Raw genomic sequence first — 17,477 nt, 5'->3', positions numbered from 1 at the left:
TTCTGTGATTCTGCTACTGTTTTGTTCCTTCAGTTTTTCCTTTGTTCTTATATTCCACAGATAAGTGAAATCATTTGGTATTTCTCTTTCTCCACTTGGCTTGTTTCACTGCGCATAATACCCTCCAGCTCCATCCATGTTGCTGCAAATGATTGGATTTTCCCTTTTCTTATGGCTGAGTAGTATTCCATTGTGTCTTCTCACTGTTGTTTGCTTGAAATATGTTTTTCCATCCCTTGACTTTTAGTCTGTACATGTCTTTGGGTTTGAGGTGAGTTTCTTGTAAGCAGCATATAGATGGGTCTTGCTTTTTTATCCATTCTGTTACTCTGTGTCTTTTGATTGGTGCATTCAACCCATTAACATTTAGGGTGACTATTGAAAGATATGTACTTATTGCCATTGCAGGCTTTAAATTCGTGGTTACCAAAGGTTCAAGGTTAGCCTCTTTAGTATCTTACTGCCTAACTTAGCTCTCTTATTGAGCTGTTATATACACTGTCTGGAGATTCTTTTCTTCTCTCCCTTCTTGTTCCTCCTCCTCAATTCTTCATATGTTGGGTGTTTTGTGCTGTGCTCCTTCTAGGAGTGCTCCCATCTAGAGCAGTCCCTGTAAGATGTTCTGTAGAGGTGGTTTGTGGAAAGCAAATTCCCTCAGCTTTTGTTTGTCTGGGAATTGTGTAATCCCACCGTCATATTTGAATGATAGTCGTGCTGGATACAGTATCCTTGGTTCAAGGCCCTTCTGTTTCATTGTATTAAATATATCATGCCATTCTCTTCTGGCCTGTAGGGTTTCTGTTGAGAAATCTGACGTTAGCCTGATGGGTTTCCCTTTATAGGTGACCTTTTTCTCTCTAGCTGCCTTTAACACTCTTTCCTTGTCCTTGATCTTTGCCATTTTAATTACTATGTGTCTTGGTGTTGCCCTTCTTGGATCCTTTCTGTTGGGGGTTCTGTGTATTTCCGTGGTCTGTTCGATTACTTCCTCCCCCAGTGTGGGGAAGTTTTCAGCAATTATTTCTTGTAAGATACTTTCCATCTCTTTTCCTCTCTCTTCTTCTTCTGGGACCCCTATAATACGGATATTGTTCCTTTTGGATTGGTCACACAGTTCTCTTAATATTGTTTCATTCCTGGAGATCCTTTTGTCTCTCTCTATGTCAGCTTCTATGCGTTCCTGTTCTCTGATTTCAATTCCATCAATGGCCTGTTGCATTCTATCCATTCTGCTTATAAACCCTTCCAGAGTTTGTTTCATTTCTGCGATCTCCTTTCTGGCATCTGTGATCTCCTTCCGGACTTCATCCCATTTCTCTTGCGTATTTCTCTGCATCTCTGTCAGCATGTTTATGATTCTTATTTTGAATTCTTTTTCAGGGAGACTGGTTAGGTCTGTCTCCTTCTCTGGTGTTGTTGCTGTGATCTTTGTCTGCCTGTAGCTTTGCCTTTTCATGGTGATAGGAATAGTCTGCAGAACTGGGACGAGTGACGGCTGGAAGGACTTCCTTTCTTGTTGGTTTGTGGCCCTCCTCTCCTGGGAGAACAGCGACCTCTAGTGGCTTATGCTGCGCACAGACAGGGTTTCTGCTTCCTGCCCGGCTGCTATGGAGTTAATCTCCGCTGTTGCTGTGGGCGTGGCCTGGCTCCGGCAGCTACTCCAAAATGGTGGAGTCGTGTTGGAGCAGGAGCGGCTGGGAGGCTATTTATCTCCGTAAGGGGCCTCCCTGCTCCCTGCAGCCCAGGGGTTAGGGTGCCCAGAGATCCCGGATTCCCTACCTCTGGATTAAGTGACCCGCCCTGCCCCTTTAAGACTTCCAAAAAGCACCCGCCAAAACAAAACAACGCCCACCAAAAAAAAAAAGAAAAAAAAATTTTTTTAATTTAAAAAAAAAAAAATGTTTTTAATTAAAAAAAAAAAAAAGGGTGGTCGTTCGTTTTTCTTTATTCTCCGGTGCCAGCCTCAGGCCTCTGCTCACCGGTCTTTCTGCCCTGTTTCCCTAGTATTGGGGTCCCTATCCCTTTAAGACTTCCAAAAAGCGCTCGCCAAAACAAAACAGCAAAAAAGCAAAAAAAAATGGTCGCACGCTTTTCTTATGTCCTTTGTCGCCCAGCCTCCAGTGCCCACTCACTGTTCTTGCTGCCCTGTTTCCCTAGTATCGAGCGCCCTGCACTCTGGCCCGGATGGCTGGGGCTGGGTGTTCGGCAGCCCTGGGCTCCGTCTCCCTCCCGCTCTGCCTGCTCTTCTCCCGCCGGGAGCTGGGTTGAGGGGCGCTCGGCTCCCGGGGGGCCGGGGCTTGTATCTTACCCCCTTCGCGAGGCGCTGAGTTCTCTCAGGTGCGGATGTGGTCTGGATATTGTCCTGTGTCCTCTGGTCTTCATTCTAGGAAGGGTTGTCTTTGTTATATTTTCATAGATATACGTTGTTTTGGGAGGAGATTTCCGCTGCTCTACTCATGCAGCCATCTTCCGCCCCTCCTACTCTTCAGTTTTTTGGAAGAGTTTGAGGAGGATTGGTATTAATTTTTTAAATGTTGAGTAGCATTCACTAGGGAAACCATCTGGTCTGGGCTTTTCTTTCTTGTAATGTTTTTGATACTGATTCAATCTCTATACTAGTTATAAGTCTGTTCGGACTATCTCTTTCTTCATGATTTAGTCTTGGTAGGTAGTGTTTTTCTAGGAATTGAGCCTTTTCTAGGTTTATCCAGTTTGTTGGTGTAAGATTGATCATAGAGCCTCTCATGATTTTTTATTTCTCTGGCATTAGTTATAATATCTCTTCATTTCTAATTTTATTTGATTCTTTTTTTTCTTAGTATAGTTGAGGGCTTGTCAATTTTGTTTCTTTTCAAAAAAACAACTCTTAATTTTGTTGATTTTTTTCCTGTTGTTTTGTTTTCTATTTCATTTATTTCTCCTCTCCTCTAATCTTTATTTCCTTCCTTCTGCTAACTTTGGTCTTAGTTTGTTGATCTTTTTCTAGCTCCTTGAGGTGTATAGTTAGGTTGTTTATTTGACATCTTTCTTTTATAATGTAGGTGTTTATTGCTCTGAACTTCCCTCTTAGTGCTGCCTTTTACTGCATCCCATAAATTGTGGTGTGTTGTGTTTTCATTTTTTGTTTAAATTGGGGTATTTTATAATTTCCTTTTTACTATCTTCTTTGACCCAGTGGTTGTTTAAGAGTGTGTTGTTTAATTTCTACATATTATGAATTTTCCAGTTTTCCTTCTGCTCTCTCTGGATTTCTAGTTTCATTCCACTGTGGTCATAAAAAATACTTGATACTTTTCAGTCTACTTAAATTTGTTAAGACTTGTTGTGTGACCTAACATATGATGATCTCTTCTGGAGAAAGATCTATGTGAGCTTGAGAAAAATATGTATTCTGCTGTTGGATGGAATGCGCTGTGTATGTCTTTTGGATCTATTTGGTCTATAATGGTTCAAATTCTCTGTTTCCTTCTTCTCTCTGGATTTTCTATCCACTTTTGTTCTTGTTATGAAAAGAGATCAACTAGAGAACCCTGTGGATGATGGAATTGTATTGCAGAAGATATGGAGGTAGATTTGTTTAGAATGAATTAAGAAGAAAGAAAAGGTTTGGAGGGGAAAAAAGCCTCATGAAAAACAAAATGTAATAGATAGGTGTTCTGTTCAGTAAAAATAAAAAGGAAAAGCTGAAATCAAATATTGTTATAAAGCAATAGCAGCTTGATTTGCAAATAACCTTTTCTATAAAATTAAATATGGGAGAAAGCTGAGTAGAAACACTGATCTGAAAGGTTATCTATAATCAGTATTCAGATGTGATCTGGCGGTAGTTTTTAAATTCTGGTTGGGTTAAAAAAGCATTTTCAATTCACCCATATTGTTGCCTGTAGCAATACATTGTTCATTCCATTACTGGGTAGTGTTGCATTGTATGGCTTTTACCTAAATTTATACATTTTACTGTCAACATTTCTGCTGTTTACGGTATTAGTTTGTTGTGCATGCTAGTAGTTCATTCCTTTTATTACCTGGTGGTCTTTCATTGTATCGATATGCTGCAATTTCTTTGTCCATTTATTTGTGGATAGACATTTGAGTTGTTTCTAATTTGGGGCTATTATAAATAAAGCTGCTATACATATTCAAAAAAAAAAAAGCATTTTCATAGGAGGTGACCTTAGAACAAGGTCTTAAGAAAGACTAAGTGGGCAAAGACACTCAGAGCATACATAAGGTCAGAGAGTCTGAGTTCAGAGAAAGCTGGTATGGGAAAATAGGAGATGAGGCTGGAGAAGTTGCTCGGGTCTAGATTCTGAAGGACCTTGTGTACCTTAAATGGGCATGTGGACTTTTTGCGAAGTGGCCAAAGAGAACAAAATAAGGAATTTCATGTTGAAGGAGGTAATCAAGAGGACATGACCACCAGTTGACCTTTGAACTAGACCCTGGCAATCAGAGGTTCCTCATCCCCTCTCCTGTCCTTGGAATGTATGCTCTCTCTACTGTTCCCACAGTGGGAGTTGTTCCTAGAACCCAGCTGTGAGAGAGTAAGGTGGTGTTGAGACCACCTGGACAATGTATGTGACTTAACTGATTAAGGCATCTATATAAGCTTTAAAGATCTGGTGGATGGATAGAGAGCTAACTAGCTTTAGGCTGCCTATGAACAGCCTTGTAAGTAAGTTCTCTGGCTTTTAAAACCTCCATCTACCAATCTGGAGTGTTCTGCCTCTTTCTTCAGCCTCTCCTTACCCTTCTTATATGGGGTCCAATTTCATATTACACCCAGGAAGCCCCCGAGGAGGTTGTGAAACAACATTTAAATAGGAAACTAACAGCATAAAATAATTTTCATGGCAGTTGGTGAATGGACCAAGTAATGTTGAGTGGTTGTATCACAGAAGATGGTTCAATGGTCTAGGTGGTTGCACAGAGCGTGGAGAAGAGGGTCTAGGCAAGAAAAACATTTCTGATATAGGTAAGACAAGATCTGATTAGCAAATGGAAATAATCTGTCTTGTTTTAGAGACCACAAAAAGTATCTACACTCTCCCTTTGAAAGTTATGCAAAGATAACTTTGTTTTTAAGATTGTATGTGATTTTTTTCAAAACACCATACAGTTCAAAAACCAAAAAGCATGAAATGATGTAATGAAAAGATTACTCTCATCTTTGTCTTTCATCTGCCTAGTTCCTATAAGTCCCCTGTCTCATAGGTAGTTACAAATTTTCTTTTAACTTTCAGGAAAAATAAGTATGCATACTCTTTTCCAAAAAAATATAAAAATAAGAAACATTTAAGCAGAGTGAAACTAAGGATAAGAGATTTTAAATTCAAAATTGTGCTGTATAAATGTTACCAGGAGGCTACTTAGCCAAAATCAAATCATATTAATGCTTATGATACTAATAAAGTGTGATATTCTTTTAACAGTAGTATTGGTATTGTGATGGAAATCCATAATTTTATACTGAATTCAAAACATTTAGCAATGTTTTAGTGATAACCTTCTATAGCTAATGTTGTCATATTGCCAGTGTGGAAACAGATTGCTTTTTCATATATTGTGTTTATGCCCCTGCCCTTTTCTGAACCAGACCAGTACAAATACATATTCAGGAGTAGATAGCAATAGATACAGATCCAGTTATTCTAATTTGTAAGATGTTGAAGGTAGTTAAAACTTTTGACTTTCAAGAAATTCAAATGTGAAATTCTTAATATTTATGCATATAATTTACATGAAAAGTGGGTTGCACTGGAGTCCAGAATGTATACTTTCTATTTCATATTCCAGATGGATTCATGTTTGCTCAGGCAGTTCATTTTATTAGCATTATGTTTTTTAGTTAAATGTACATCATCTGTGTGCAAACTTCTTTTCCCCAGATTGCCTTCACAACTGAGGCTTACTAATTAAATACTGAGTATTCTTATTTAACTTCATTTGCTTCAGGTAATATATGCCAATAAAGTAGGAACAGTGGCAAGATATATTTGGCTAACTTCAATAAATTACATGGTGTGCATGTAATAATATATTTTTTATTGAAGTGTTTTTGCACTGTCATCATACTGACTAGAGTCATATTCTTACTTGGCACATTCAGATGCTCCAACTTTGTGTGACCTAGATAGAAAACATATGTGGGTATGTGTATGTATTTTTAGCACATGTTGAGCTCTGGACCTAAGGGCAAAATATATGAAAAACTTAAGGACTTGAGAAGAAAATCTCTATTTTAGAAAATAATGTAGGATTGATGAAATGGTGGAGAAAGCAAACTAAAAACTATTTGCTGTAGAAAATGTAGTATTTAAAAATTCTGTTTCTTTTAGATCCTTAATTTTTAATTACCGTATTTTATTGTTTAGTTCTTTAATGTTGGATCCTGTTTTGATAATGAATTGTAATTGCCTAAGTAATAGTGAAGATTTGTATCTGTCTTGATGGTATCTTGAGAGAGTTGATTATAATTAGACCTTGTTAACTGAAGAAATTGCAATAAATCATACTTCACACAGTCTGAACAAACTTTGGTCCAGTCTCTCTGAAACGTATTTCTCTTAAATTACCTACTACATACTTGCAGTGAAAAAAATTCAGGGTCATTATTCAGTTTTTATGTCTGTAAGGTTCAGTTAGCTTTTTGTAGGTTCTCTGTAGGTAAAGGTAATTTTAAAGAGAGTGTATTAAACTTTTATGATAGTTTGACTATTTACATGAATCAGCATGGCTGTGCATCCTCAGTAAAATAGTAATACCTTACTTAGAGTAACAATTTAAATATATTCTGAAGCATGGGATTAGAAGAGGGGAAAGAATTATATTTAATGAAGCCTTTTTATGCCAGGCCTGTGTATTTGCCTACATTATGTATTTTCATCTTCTAGCAACTCTGGGAGATAAATATTCTTAGTTATCTTGTAGAGAGGAGAAAAATGAGGTTAAGGGAAGTTACATAGATTCTACACTGCAACATAAACTGCTACTAAAATTCAGAACCAGAGTTTTGTCAGACTTCCTAGCCCATGCATCTCTTCTAAATGATACTGAAAACACAATTTGGCTCATGAATTCTAAATATAGAAATAAGTGCTCTTATGTACTTGAGTTTAGTAAATTTAAATTGTGTTAAAAAGTTATCTGTGTCATTTTGTCCCTAGGCAGTTATTTGGCAGAAAACTAGAGTATCAGATCAAAAGATGGCTCTCATGTCTGTCCTGGGGACTGCTGTTATGGGCAATATGGAATCCTTTCAGTACCACTCTGAAGAATCTCAGGTATACAACAAAAGTGCTCTTTAATTATTCTAATTCACAAGGGAAACTGTTAAATTGTTTCTCTTTTAGGGAGTTGGGATGGCAAGAAGTGTTTCTTCTAACATTTCAATCAGTATGTTTATAAGGTAAAGAAAATACATAGAGACAATATTAAAACACTCTGCCCAGCCTCACTTCCCCTTTTCACATCTTCTGTTAGTTGTTTTTAAGTTAAACCATTGTTCATACATTAATTTTTTTAACAATTTTCGATTTAGAATCTGTAATTTACTTTTGATTATGAAAGAAGAAGAATTAGCTCTCTTTGTTTTCCCTTTAAAATATATGCCCCAGCTTTCTTTTCTTAATCTGTCTGCTTCAGACAGTGGTTCTTGAGGCCCTGTAATACTGGGTGAGGTTATTAACACTCCTGCTCTCACTGTTAATTGCTCTTCCCTGTCTCAGTCCTGTCAGTTCTACTTGTATGTTACCAAGCTTATTAACTTATTTTCTTATGTAACCATTTTTTAAGTCTTCCAACTTTTGTTTGAAGATTGATTCTAAAAAGTGAATTTATATGGATTATGTATTACTATGACTACAAGTGATCTTCATTGCAAAACCACGTATTGTACCAGGATTACATTTCCTCTATCAAGATCCAGTGTTTTGTTTCTATGCCATATAAACTAGAATATTGCTATTGTCCCAATTAAATGGAATCTCCTGTCTTGTTCTCCCATTAATTGGTAAAATTTGTTACGTTTTTCATTGCTTTATATGGATTATCTTAGTTTTTTGCTTTGTCTGGGATTTCCAAAGGTTTTTGTTTTTCTCTTTTAAGTCAAGAAACTTTACCATGTCGGCAATCCAATAAGCTCTTTTAGTTATTCTACCTATATCTTGTTATCTGTTTTTTAAAAAAATCATTGTTCTTAGAACCCACTTATTTCTTTCTTGAATTGATTATGTCAGGCATTCTACACAACTTTCATCTGAGTTTTTCTCTATCTGAAAGTTCTTAGAATCTTCATCTGTGTTGTTGAAGTTTTATAGTAATCTGTCTAGGTATATGTCTTTTATTATTGATTTATTGATTATTATGATGAGCATTTAGTATGAGAACATTTCAATGTGAAACTCATTTCTTTAGCCCTGATTTATGTATTTCAATCTATCATCAATTTGATAATTTCTCTCTTTTTTTAATGAAACTCCCTGTTGGTGATTTAGGACCTCCTTTTTATTTTTCTTTATTGTTTTAATCATTTTTTTCTGTAAATTTTTAGAGATCTGATTCTCTTATACCTTTTCTGATTTTTTTATTGTGAAGTCTTTAATTTCTAAGAGCATTTAAAAATATTGCTGTTTTTTCATAACTTGTTTTACAGATAGAAAATCTTGAATATCTCTGAAGATACTAAGTTTTTGTTTCTGTTCTAAAATTATTTGTTCCTTAAATTATCTCTGTTTCTTAGGAGGTCAGTTTTGTTTTGCTTATGAGGTCTTTTTCCTCCAAGCCATCTTTTCCTTTGAAGAGGAAGTGTGTGGTAAGTCACTGTTTGTGGCTGAGTTTATTGATGTCAGGCGCCATTTGCATGTTGATTAATTAAGATCCTGGCCCTGTCCCCAGAGTCTGGGGGGAATCATAAGTGCCACTGTGGAGTGGGGGCTTACTCTGCGTACTGTACCCCATATTCACTGCCCTAATTCTCAGGAAATTTATTTCCTTCTTCTCTCTCCTTTCTGTTGTGTTCCTTCCTCTTTCTCTTGCTTTGTTTTTTTCCTTCTAGCACAAAATTAGATGAACTGTAATTGGTTATGACATATTACCCTTTATCAGTTTCTTTTTAGAACAGTCCTTTTGTTTGCCTGCTGGCTTTTAAGCCTTAATGCTCTCTGTTCTGCTGGACAGTTGACTTATCTATTCTATACTTCCCTTTTTTCGTAATTTGTTGAAATCTCTCTTCTACTAGTTCCTCTTCTATTCTCTTTGCAGTATTGAGTTCTTAATTTTTATCTTTTTATTAGTCTTGGATGGGAGCTTGTGCTCAGTCAATGTGTTAAGACTTCTCACTTCATGAGGAACAATTCAGGCCTGCTGTAGTATCTAAAGCATGATATGACATGGGTCCTGTTTTTCAGAACTCCCTTTTTTATTTAATAGTTTCAATACACTCCAGAACCTGTCCCTAGCTAGCAAATATCCCAGGGTTCCCTGTGACTTCCTGGAACTTTGTTGCCTACCCTGGTAACCCAGTAAGCTTGTGCCACAAGATCCAGACTTGGTATCTGTGGTATTATGCTCTAGAGATGTAGCTGTCATTGTTTGGTCTGAAGGCCAGAGCATTAGCATTACCTGGAAGCATGTTAGAAATAAAGAGCCTCAGGCCTCATCCCAGACATGCTGAATCAGAATTTGCATTTGACAAGGTTCCTAGGTGTACATTCAAGTGTGAAAAGCACTGATTTAGACCTTGGGCAATTATAATTCCATGTATAATTGAGACTATCACATGTATCAACCCTGCAGTTGGGAATTTTTTTCTCTGATATGTATTGAGATGTGTTGCCAGATCTATGCTTGCCTGTTAATCTGTAAATTTTCTTTTGAGAAAGAATTGCATAAGGGCTGCTGGCAGTCTATCATTGATAGCAAAATTTACTGCACCTTCAAGTGGTTATTCTTGAGTAGAGTAATGAGGGAATTTGAAAAGCATGTGTTGCTGAGTAGTTCCAGTTCCACGGACTGTTAGAATGAATTTTGATTGTCTAGTGAGAGTAATTAACTAACTAAATGCTTCTTCTGTTTGTGCACTGTGTTTCTAAACCGTTATTGTATTTATGTTGCCATCAGCCACCCATCACAACTACATGCTTTCTTGGGCTTGTAAAGAGAGTTGAACAATTATCAGAGTTTCTTTGACTCCTTATTCCTAGCCAAAAGCAATCTTAAGTTGTTTGCCAACTGCTTGTGGTTGCTCCCTTTCACTCCACTTCTGTTCCCATTACATACCTTCAAATTGTGATACTTGGCCACTTAGGCCCCTTCAGTAGACTGGGATGGCAGATGCACAGGCCTCTGGGTACCTTGGGTGTCAACAGTCTTTTTATATCTCTTCCCTTAATGTTGAGGGTCCCTTTCTTATCTACAGGAACCCCGGTTGAGAATTGCCTGGTTACGGATGGTGATCCCAGCTGCACCACTGCTGTGGTTGTATCTGTTAGGAGTTTCCCAATGTGGCTTTGTTGGCTTGATGGAGTTCCTCAAGTTCTTTTATTTTTTGGGGTTTTGCTTTTGTTTTTGACATTTATCTTTCGGTATATTTATCTTTACATTACTTCATTCTAAGTTCTGGGTGAATTCCTCAGTGTTGCCTGATTTTTATTTCCAAAACTATGTATTTTATTTCCAGGATTCAGAATTTATTCATCTTCCTATTCTTCTCCTCTAAACTTTATTTCTGATTACTAGTTTTGATTTCTTTATCTTTTTTTTATAATGGATATAACTTTTCTTTACTCTTTTAAAAGCGTGGTACACATGCTAACTTCACAGTCCTGTTCATATTGCTCTATCATTTCTACTTGAGAGGATTTTCTCTCAGTCACTGCTATTTTATATGCTTTGAAATTTTTAATTCGCAAAATCACCTTGAATGGAGATGTATTGTTTGTTTTATTTTTCCCCTCCCCATCTTTCTCTTCCTCCCCACAGTTTGGCAGATACCCCTTACCCCCCAGGTATTAATATTAGTCATTTCTGTCTTTAATCTTGCCAGGACTTTACAGACCCCTTATCCTAGCCAACTTAGTTTAGCCTTATTCTTGGTTTTGCAGTTGTCTGTGCTTTTCTTGTGACCCTTGCAAGCAACTCCAAACAGTGGTCACAGTATTTTTAAGTATTTTTCGAGAGGACAGGTGGAGGGCTGTCTCACCTGCTTATTTCAGTTGGAAATAACTGATTTCAATACCCTGCCTTGTATGTGTTTTCTGTCCCTGTTTCCATAGCAGAATTTAATTTCTAATGGACACAACTATTCTTTCTTTTGTTAAATTGGGATATAATTGACATTAGTTTCAGGTGTACAACATAATGATTCATTATATGTATATATTGCATGAGTCTAGTTAACATCCATCACCACACATAGTTACAAAAATTTGTTTTTCTGACACAGCTGGTTTCTGATTCTGGAATGCATAGGGCTTTTGAGTTCAGCCATCACTCCCTGTTATGTTTTGCATCCATAACACATTTTATGTTTGTCTTGTTTTTAATGGTTAGATCTTTTGAAATTTTTGTAAAAATTGATTTTATCTATCACTGCTATGTGTTTGAAGTTGTGGGGTGGAGAGGGGAGTTTCCACACAAACTTACTCCACTCCCCTGACCAGAAATACTTAACTGCTTACTTTAGAAATATAACTCCATGGTTTCATAGAGGTTTACTGAAAGAGGAAAAAGGCTACTGTTAGGATTACTTCAACAGAATTGGAGTAGGGGAGAGGAGATGGATTTGACAGATTGAGTTGGTGGCAGGACCCGTTATGGTAAAGGAATACAGCGGGAACCAATTAGCAGGATAGAAGTGAGATGAACTATTTTATCAAGTTTGAATAGAGTGAGATTGAGGAGATTTTTGTGAATGATATCTGTATAAAAATAGTAAGTATTTGGGGGGTGATATAGAGGCCTGCACATCTATATTTTAGAATGACTGGTGTATGTGAATAGAAGTGAATGAAATTACTCAGGGAGAGTAAAGAGCAAGGAAAAAGGTTCTGATAAGGGAATGCAGGGGACCATAATTTATAGGGAGTAAGCAAAGGGAAATAAACTATTAAACCAGGCTAAAGAGGAAGTTTCAGATAGGAAACAAAAGGATCAAAAGAGGAAGCTGAAACAGGAACATGCTTCACAAGAGAGACAGTTGTCATTCGTGGAGTCAGGTACAAGGCCTAAGTATCCATTGGAGTTGGTTATGGAGTCAGAAGTCAGATTATAAGGGGTTTGAGATGAAAGGAAGGAAAGAGAGGTCCATAGTTGAAGAACGGTATTATTTGTTTATATTTTGCCTTTTATTTTTGTTTTGCTTTTTAGGTTGAGGAATACTTGGCTAACGAATCTTTTAAGGTCTTACTTATTTTTGCACTGATTTGGTCTCTAAACATTGTTTTTCCATGAACTAGCCTGATTGTTACTTTCTATAGTATTTTATAAGACTTTGCTGTTTGATTTTACATTTCTGTATAACTTAAATACAGTTTGTTAGTTCATAACGTTATCCTAAACTATTTTTAAAGCTCAGTATTTGGAAATAATAGTAATTTTTCAGTGGCCAACCAAATGATGTAAAAGGAAAACAGGAACAATATTAACCAATAGTTTCTTCAATTTGTTCTTCATTCTTACCTACTTGGGGCAGATTTTTTTTTTTTTTTTAATCCACAAACCCAGTAAGTATTTCAGGGACTAAACAGGCACTCCCTGATGATGCTCAGCATGTTCTTTAAGAAGTGTCTCATGTTACTTGGTAAATTATATACAACCACTTACAAAAGCTGTGAAGTTTTACAGCTAATTAAGTAGTGTTTTGTAATGGATTATACAACTTTATTAATTTATCTTTTAAATTTGGCACTGTGACAATAATGCACTTAGCATTCTAAACTCAGTAATGCATCTCCTTGAACACTTAATTTCCAAGGACAGGGATAGCCATAGACATAGCGTGGCAGCATACAGCCTGTGTTGGTAAGGAGCTTCATGGCTTCTGCATAACCAAAAATAACAATTCCATTGACATTCTTGCTTTTCTAAACCTAAGCTGAAGTTTTCTTATTCGTATTTCTTAACAGGCTAATAACACATCTGGTTCCACTTTCAGATAAGAGATTATAGGCCTGTATTTTAAATAACTTGACCAAAACGACATAGCGAGTAGTGGAGCAGATTTAAGTCATGTCAGTCTGGCTTGATCCTGATTCTTAATAATTCTCTGTATTATCTTTAAAGCAAAAAAGTAGGAGCATTTTTCTTGCCTTCTGTCCTCTCAACCTCTCTCTTCTCTCTGGTAGTGTTTTCTAAAATCTTTATTCATCTCCCTGCTTTTCATGCATCTGTAAAATAAAGAATATAAAAATAATTGGTTTTCATAATGAAATTGGTTTTTCTTGGATGAAAATGAAGGTAAAGTACAACACTACAGTCAGTGTTAAATAGTAGAACATTTTTTTTTTAAACTCAGGATGAAAACCCAGTCAGACTCCTTACCGTACTTAGAACAGAGAGAGAGCCACTTCTTTATAGGAAAAGTGGCTGAAAATAAGACCAACAGCCAGAGGAAAGTCATAGTCTGAAGAAATAAATTTTTAAAAGAAAGAAGGTAGGGTTCAGCAGAGAGTTCTGATGTGTCCCATACAGTATAGATACCCACTCATGCAGCCTTTCCAGTTTTTCCTTAAAATAGAGTTGCAAAGAAAGTTAGAGAACACCAGTTTAAAATGCTTCATTATTTTATTTAAGGTTAATGCTCAGGACATGGTTACCAGGAAGTATGTGGCTCTGTAGGCCTTATAATGAAAATCCCTTTGTTTACTTTTTTATGCTTTTTAATGTATATAACCAGACTCATGGAACCATAATTATTATTGACAATGCATATTAATTCTATAACTATTTATTACAATTACAGATTTATCTAAGTGGATTTCTTCCTAAGCATGATGCAGACCACTCTTTGACAAGTCTTTCAACCCCAGAAAGGAGTTTCATCTTTATAAATAGTCGACCAGTACACCAAAAAGACATATTAAAGGTAATCTATTTTAGAAAAAATTGTCACGTGGATTTGTCAGTTTGTTTTAAGGATTACTTCTAAGGATTTGCACTAAAATAAGGAAAAAAGAGAAAAAGAGATGCAATAACATTTATTAAGCATTGTCTAGGTGCCTTACAGATGACTCTTCACAACAATTCTGTGATTATTATCCTTATTTGTAATGAAGAAACTGGAACGTTAATTACTTTGTTAGATCACATAAGCCAGAAAGTAGCAGAATTTGGATTTGAACCCTAGACTTTCAAAACGTCTGTGACACTGTGATCTTTTAACCATGAAACAAGTTGCATGAGACAGTTTGTTCTTCTTAATGAATGCTTGTGCTTCATGTAAGTTCAAAGCCTCTAAATAAGTACTACTATTTAGATAATCCTTTTCCTAATAAGCAGTTACATTTATGCAATTCCTCAGTTGAATATACTTATTTTCGTGATATTTTAAGGATGGCAATACTCTCTTTGTTTATGTGGTATTTTTATTCATTATGTGTATTTCTAGCTTATCCGACATTATTACAGTCTGAAGTGCCTAAAGGAATCTACTCGTTCATATCCCATTTTCTTTCTGAAAATTGATGTTCCTACAGCTGATGTGGATGTAAATTTAACACCAGATAAAAGTCAAGTATTACTACAGAATAAGGTAACCTTTTTCAGATAATTTTTTGTGTTAATTTGTGCTGTTTATAAACTTACATAATTGTAACCATTTTTGTGTGAGAAAAGGAGATTTACCTGTTTATATATTTTTTATATAAATATATACTTTTATTTATTTATTATTTTCATAATCTTTCCTAATATTTGTTAATTTTTATTTTTAGGAATCTGTTTTAATCGCTCTTGAAAATCTGATGATGACTTGTTATGGATCACTACCCAGTACAAATTCTTATGAAAATAGTAAACCAGATGTTTCCTCAGCTGACATGGTTGTTCGTAAAACAACAGAAACAGATGTACTTTTTAATAAGACAGAGTCATCTGGAAATAATTACCCAAATCTTGATACTTCAGCCTTTCCTTTCCAAAATGATGTGCATAATGATGAATCTGGGAAGAACACTAATTATTGTTTAAATCATCCGGTACATGTTGGTGACCATTATAATGATCATCTTAGTAGTGAAAATTCTAGCATTGATAAAAACACTAGAAGTACATTTCAGGAGATCCTAATGAATAATTTATCATGTGAGGATGCCCAGAAGGAATACAGTGAAAGGTGTTTTGTTGATTCTGTTGAGCACACAGAATCAGAAAATGGCAATAAAAGTCATATAGATGACAGTGGGAAAAATGAAGAAGCAGTTCTTGGTAAGTCTCCAGAAATTTATGCAGATGACTGGAGCAAAGGAAATGTACTTAATTTGATGGGAGAAAACATTGAACCTGTGAAAATTTTAGTGCCTCAAGCAAGTTCAGCATGTAAAGTAAGTAATAATAATAGTCATGTAAACCCTGAACAAAAGAATCTCAGTGAAGGTTCCTGTAACAAAAAATCAAATGTGGTAGATAACAAATGTGGACAGCTTATAGCTTATGATTTAATTAGTAATCGAGTAATCAAGAAACCCATGTCAGCAAGCACACTTTTTGTTCAAGATCATCGTGCTCAGTTTCTCACAGAAAATTCTAAGACCAGTTTGGATGATGCAACATTACAAATTGAAGAACTGTGGAAGACATTGAGTGAAGAGGAGAAACTGAAGTAAGTTTCCAGAGCTTGCATGTGACCCTAATGCTCAGATATTTCCATTCTATATTACTCACTATGTTAAAAAAATTTTTTTGACTTCTTATTTATGGAAAAATGGAATGGAAAATGCCTTTTGGCTTGGCTAAAGTACGATTTTTGGCATCACTTTGTTAATTTAGAGGTTTTTAATGTTTTTTATTTTGGTAGAAAGCCTTGACTACCCTCTAAGTTTGTAATTAAACGTTTTCTGTTTTTCTTAACTTAAAACTACCCTTTTCTTCTATTTCTTTTTTATTTTATGTTAGAGTCTTTCTATGATAGGACTTTTTCTTTTTTTAAGCTTATACATTAGAACAATTATAACAGTGGTGTTTTTAAGAAATATCATGACTTCCCTTTTTAAAATTGGTCTCTAAAATGTATAGATTCAGTTATTAGGGTTAATACTGTCCCTGTTCAATATAACTCAAGTTTTCCTTCTAAAATCTTTTATTTATTTGTTTATTTGCAACTTATAAACTATTTTGGGTTTTCTTGGTAGGTAAGTAAGTAGTCTGGTCTATCTTTGATTAAAATAGCTACATATTACTTGCCATATTTAGATTAGATGATCTAAATAAATATTCCAAAATAATATTATGAGTGTTTCTAATTGACTTAGAGCACTTATGAACACAAAGTATTATCGTTTGAGTGATCTAGCCCAACAGAAAATGAGAATGGAATTACGTTTCCAGTAGTGTATTATCTTTGATTAAAATAGCTTACTACTTGCCATATTTAGATTAGATGATCTAAACAAATATTCCAAAATAATATGACTAGTGTTTCTAATTGACTTAGAGAACTTATAAACACAAAGTATTATGCTTTGAGTGATCTAGCCCAATAGAAAGTGAGAATGGAATTATGTTTCCAGTAATGTATTATTATCTAAGGCATCTCAATATAGAAACATGGAAAAAAATTCAAATGTGACCTGTCATCCAGAATTTATATTTGGTGATTGAATTACATGGATACTTGACCAATTTTTTTTTCATTTTTTTCATTAGCTTACACAGTCTTACAAAGACACTATTAGTTTAAAATAATAAAACCACTATTAACAACATTAGGCAAAACCTCTGTAAATAAACTACTCTCTTTACCTTTTTTTGGTGGGGATGGTTGTTGTGTATTGTTCCTTTTCCAGACATACACAAAAATAGACAAGCAGTGCAATGAACTCATCACCCTGTTTCAGCAGACATCATCTCATGCTCAGTCCCGTTTCATCCATAACTACGCACTTCACTTACCCCCCTTCACCATTGTTATTCTGAAGCAAATCCTGGGGTAATATCACCTGTTTCATAATTATTTTAATATATATCTAAAAAGATACTTTTATTTTAAATAATAGCTATCATACAATTGTCTTAACTTTTTAAAACATGAATTATTTAATACCATGAAATATTCAGTATTCAATTTCTAAGTATTTCATAAATGTCAGATTTTTTTAAGTTTATTTTAATCAGGATGTAGTAAGCTTCACACATTGTGATTGTCTCTGGTTTTACCTAATTGACACAAGTAGTTTAAAAATGAGTGCACTTAATTTTCAATACAGCAAGATCACAAAAAGTTTAATTGCATTGCGTGTGGAGGTCATGAATTGAGAGTTGTC

General features: G+C 35.3%; 1 protein-coding gene across 6 annotated transcripts in view; it reads left to right on the top strand.

Annotated features, from left to right (window-relative positions):
• Positions 1 to 17,477, top strand: part of PMS1 (PMS1 homolog 1, mismatch repair system component) — a 93,089-nt gene that overhangs the window by 61,868 nt on the left and 13,744 nt on the right. For 5 of the 6 annotated variants that reach the window (XR_005024077.2, XM_036881876.2, XM_036881885.2 and 2 more), the window contains exons 6-9: positions 7,167 to 7,283; positions 13,961 to 14,083; positions 14,606 to 14,749; positions 14,931 to 15,817. Coding sequence is in view for 5 of the 6 variants with exons in the window: in XM_036881876.2 (XP_036737771.2) it covers positions 7,167 to 7,283; positions 13,961 to 14,083; positions 14,606 to 14,749; positions 14,931 to 15,817 (1,271 nt within the window). In the remaining variant the exon portion in view is untranslated. The remainder of the gene's footprint in view (positions 1 to 7,166; positions 7,284 to 13,960; positions 14,084 to 14,605; positions 14,750 to 14,930; positions 15,818 to 17,477) is intronic. The other variant, XM_036881868.2, reaches the window with a different exon arrangement.

Source organism: Manis pentadactyla, chromosome 6 (genome assembly GCF_030020395.1).
Source record: "Manis pentadactyla isolate mManPen7 chromosome 6, mManPen7.hap1, whole genome shotgun sequence".
Lineage (NCBI taxonomy): Eukaryota > Metazoa > Chordata > Mammalia > Pholidota > Manidae > Manis > Manis pentadactyla.
This window is presented reverse-complemented; position numbering and strand designations above follow the sequence as displayed.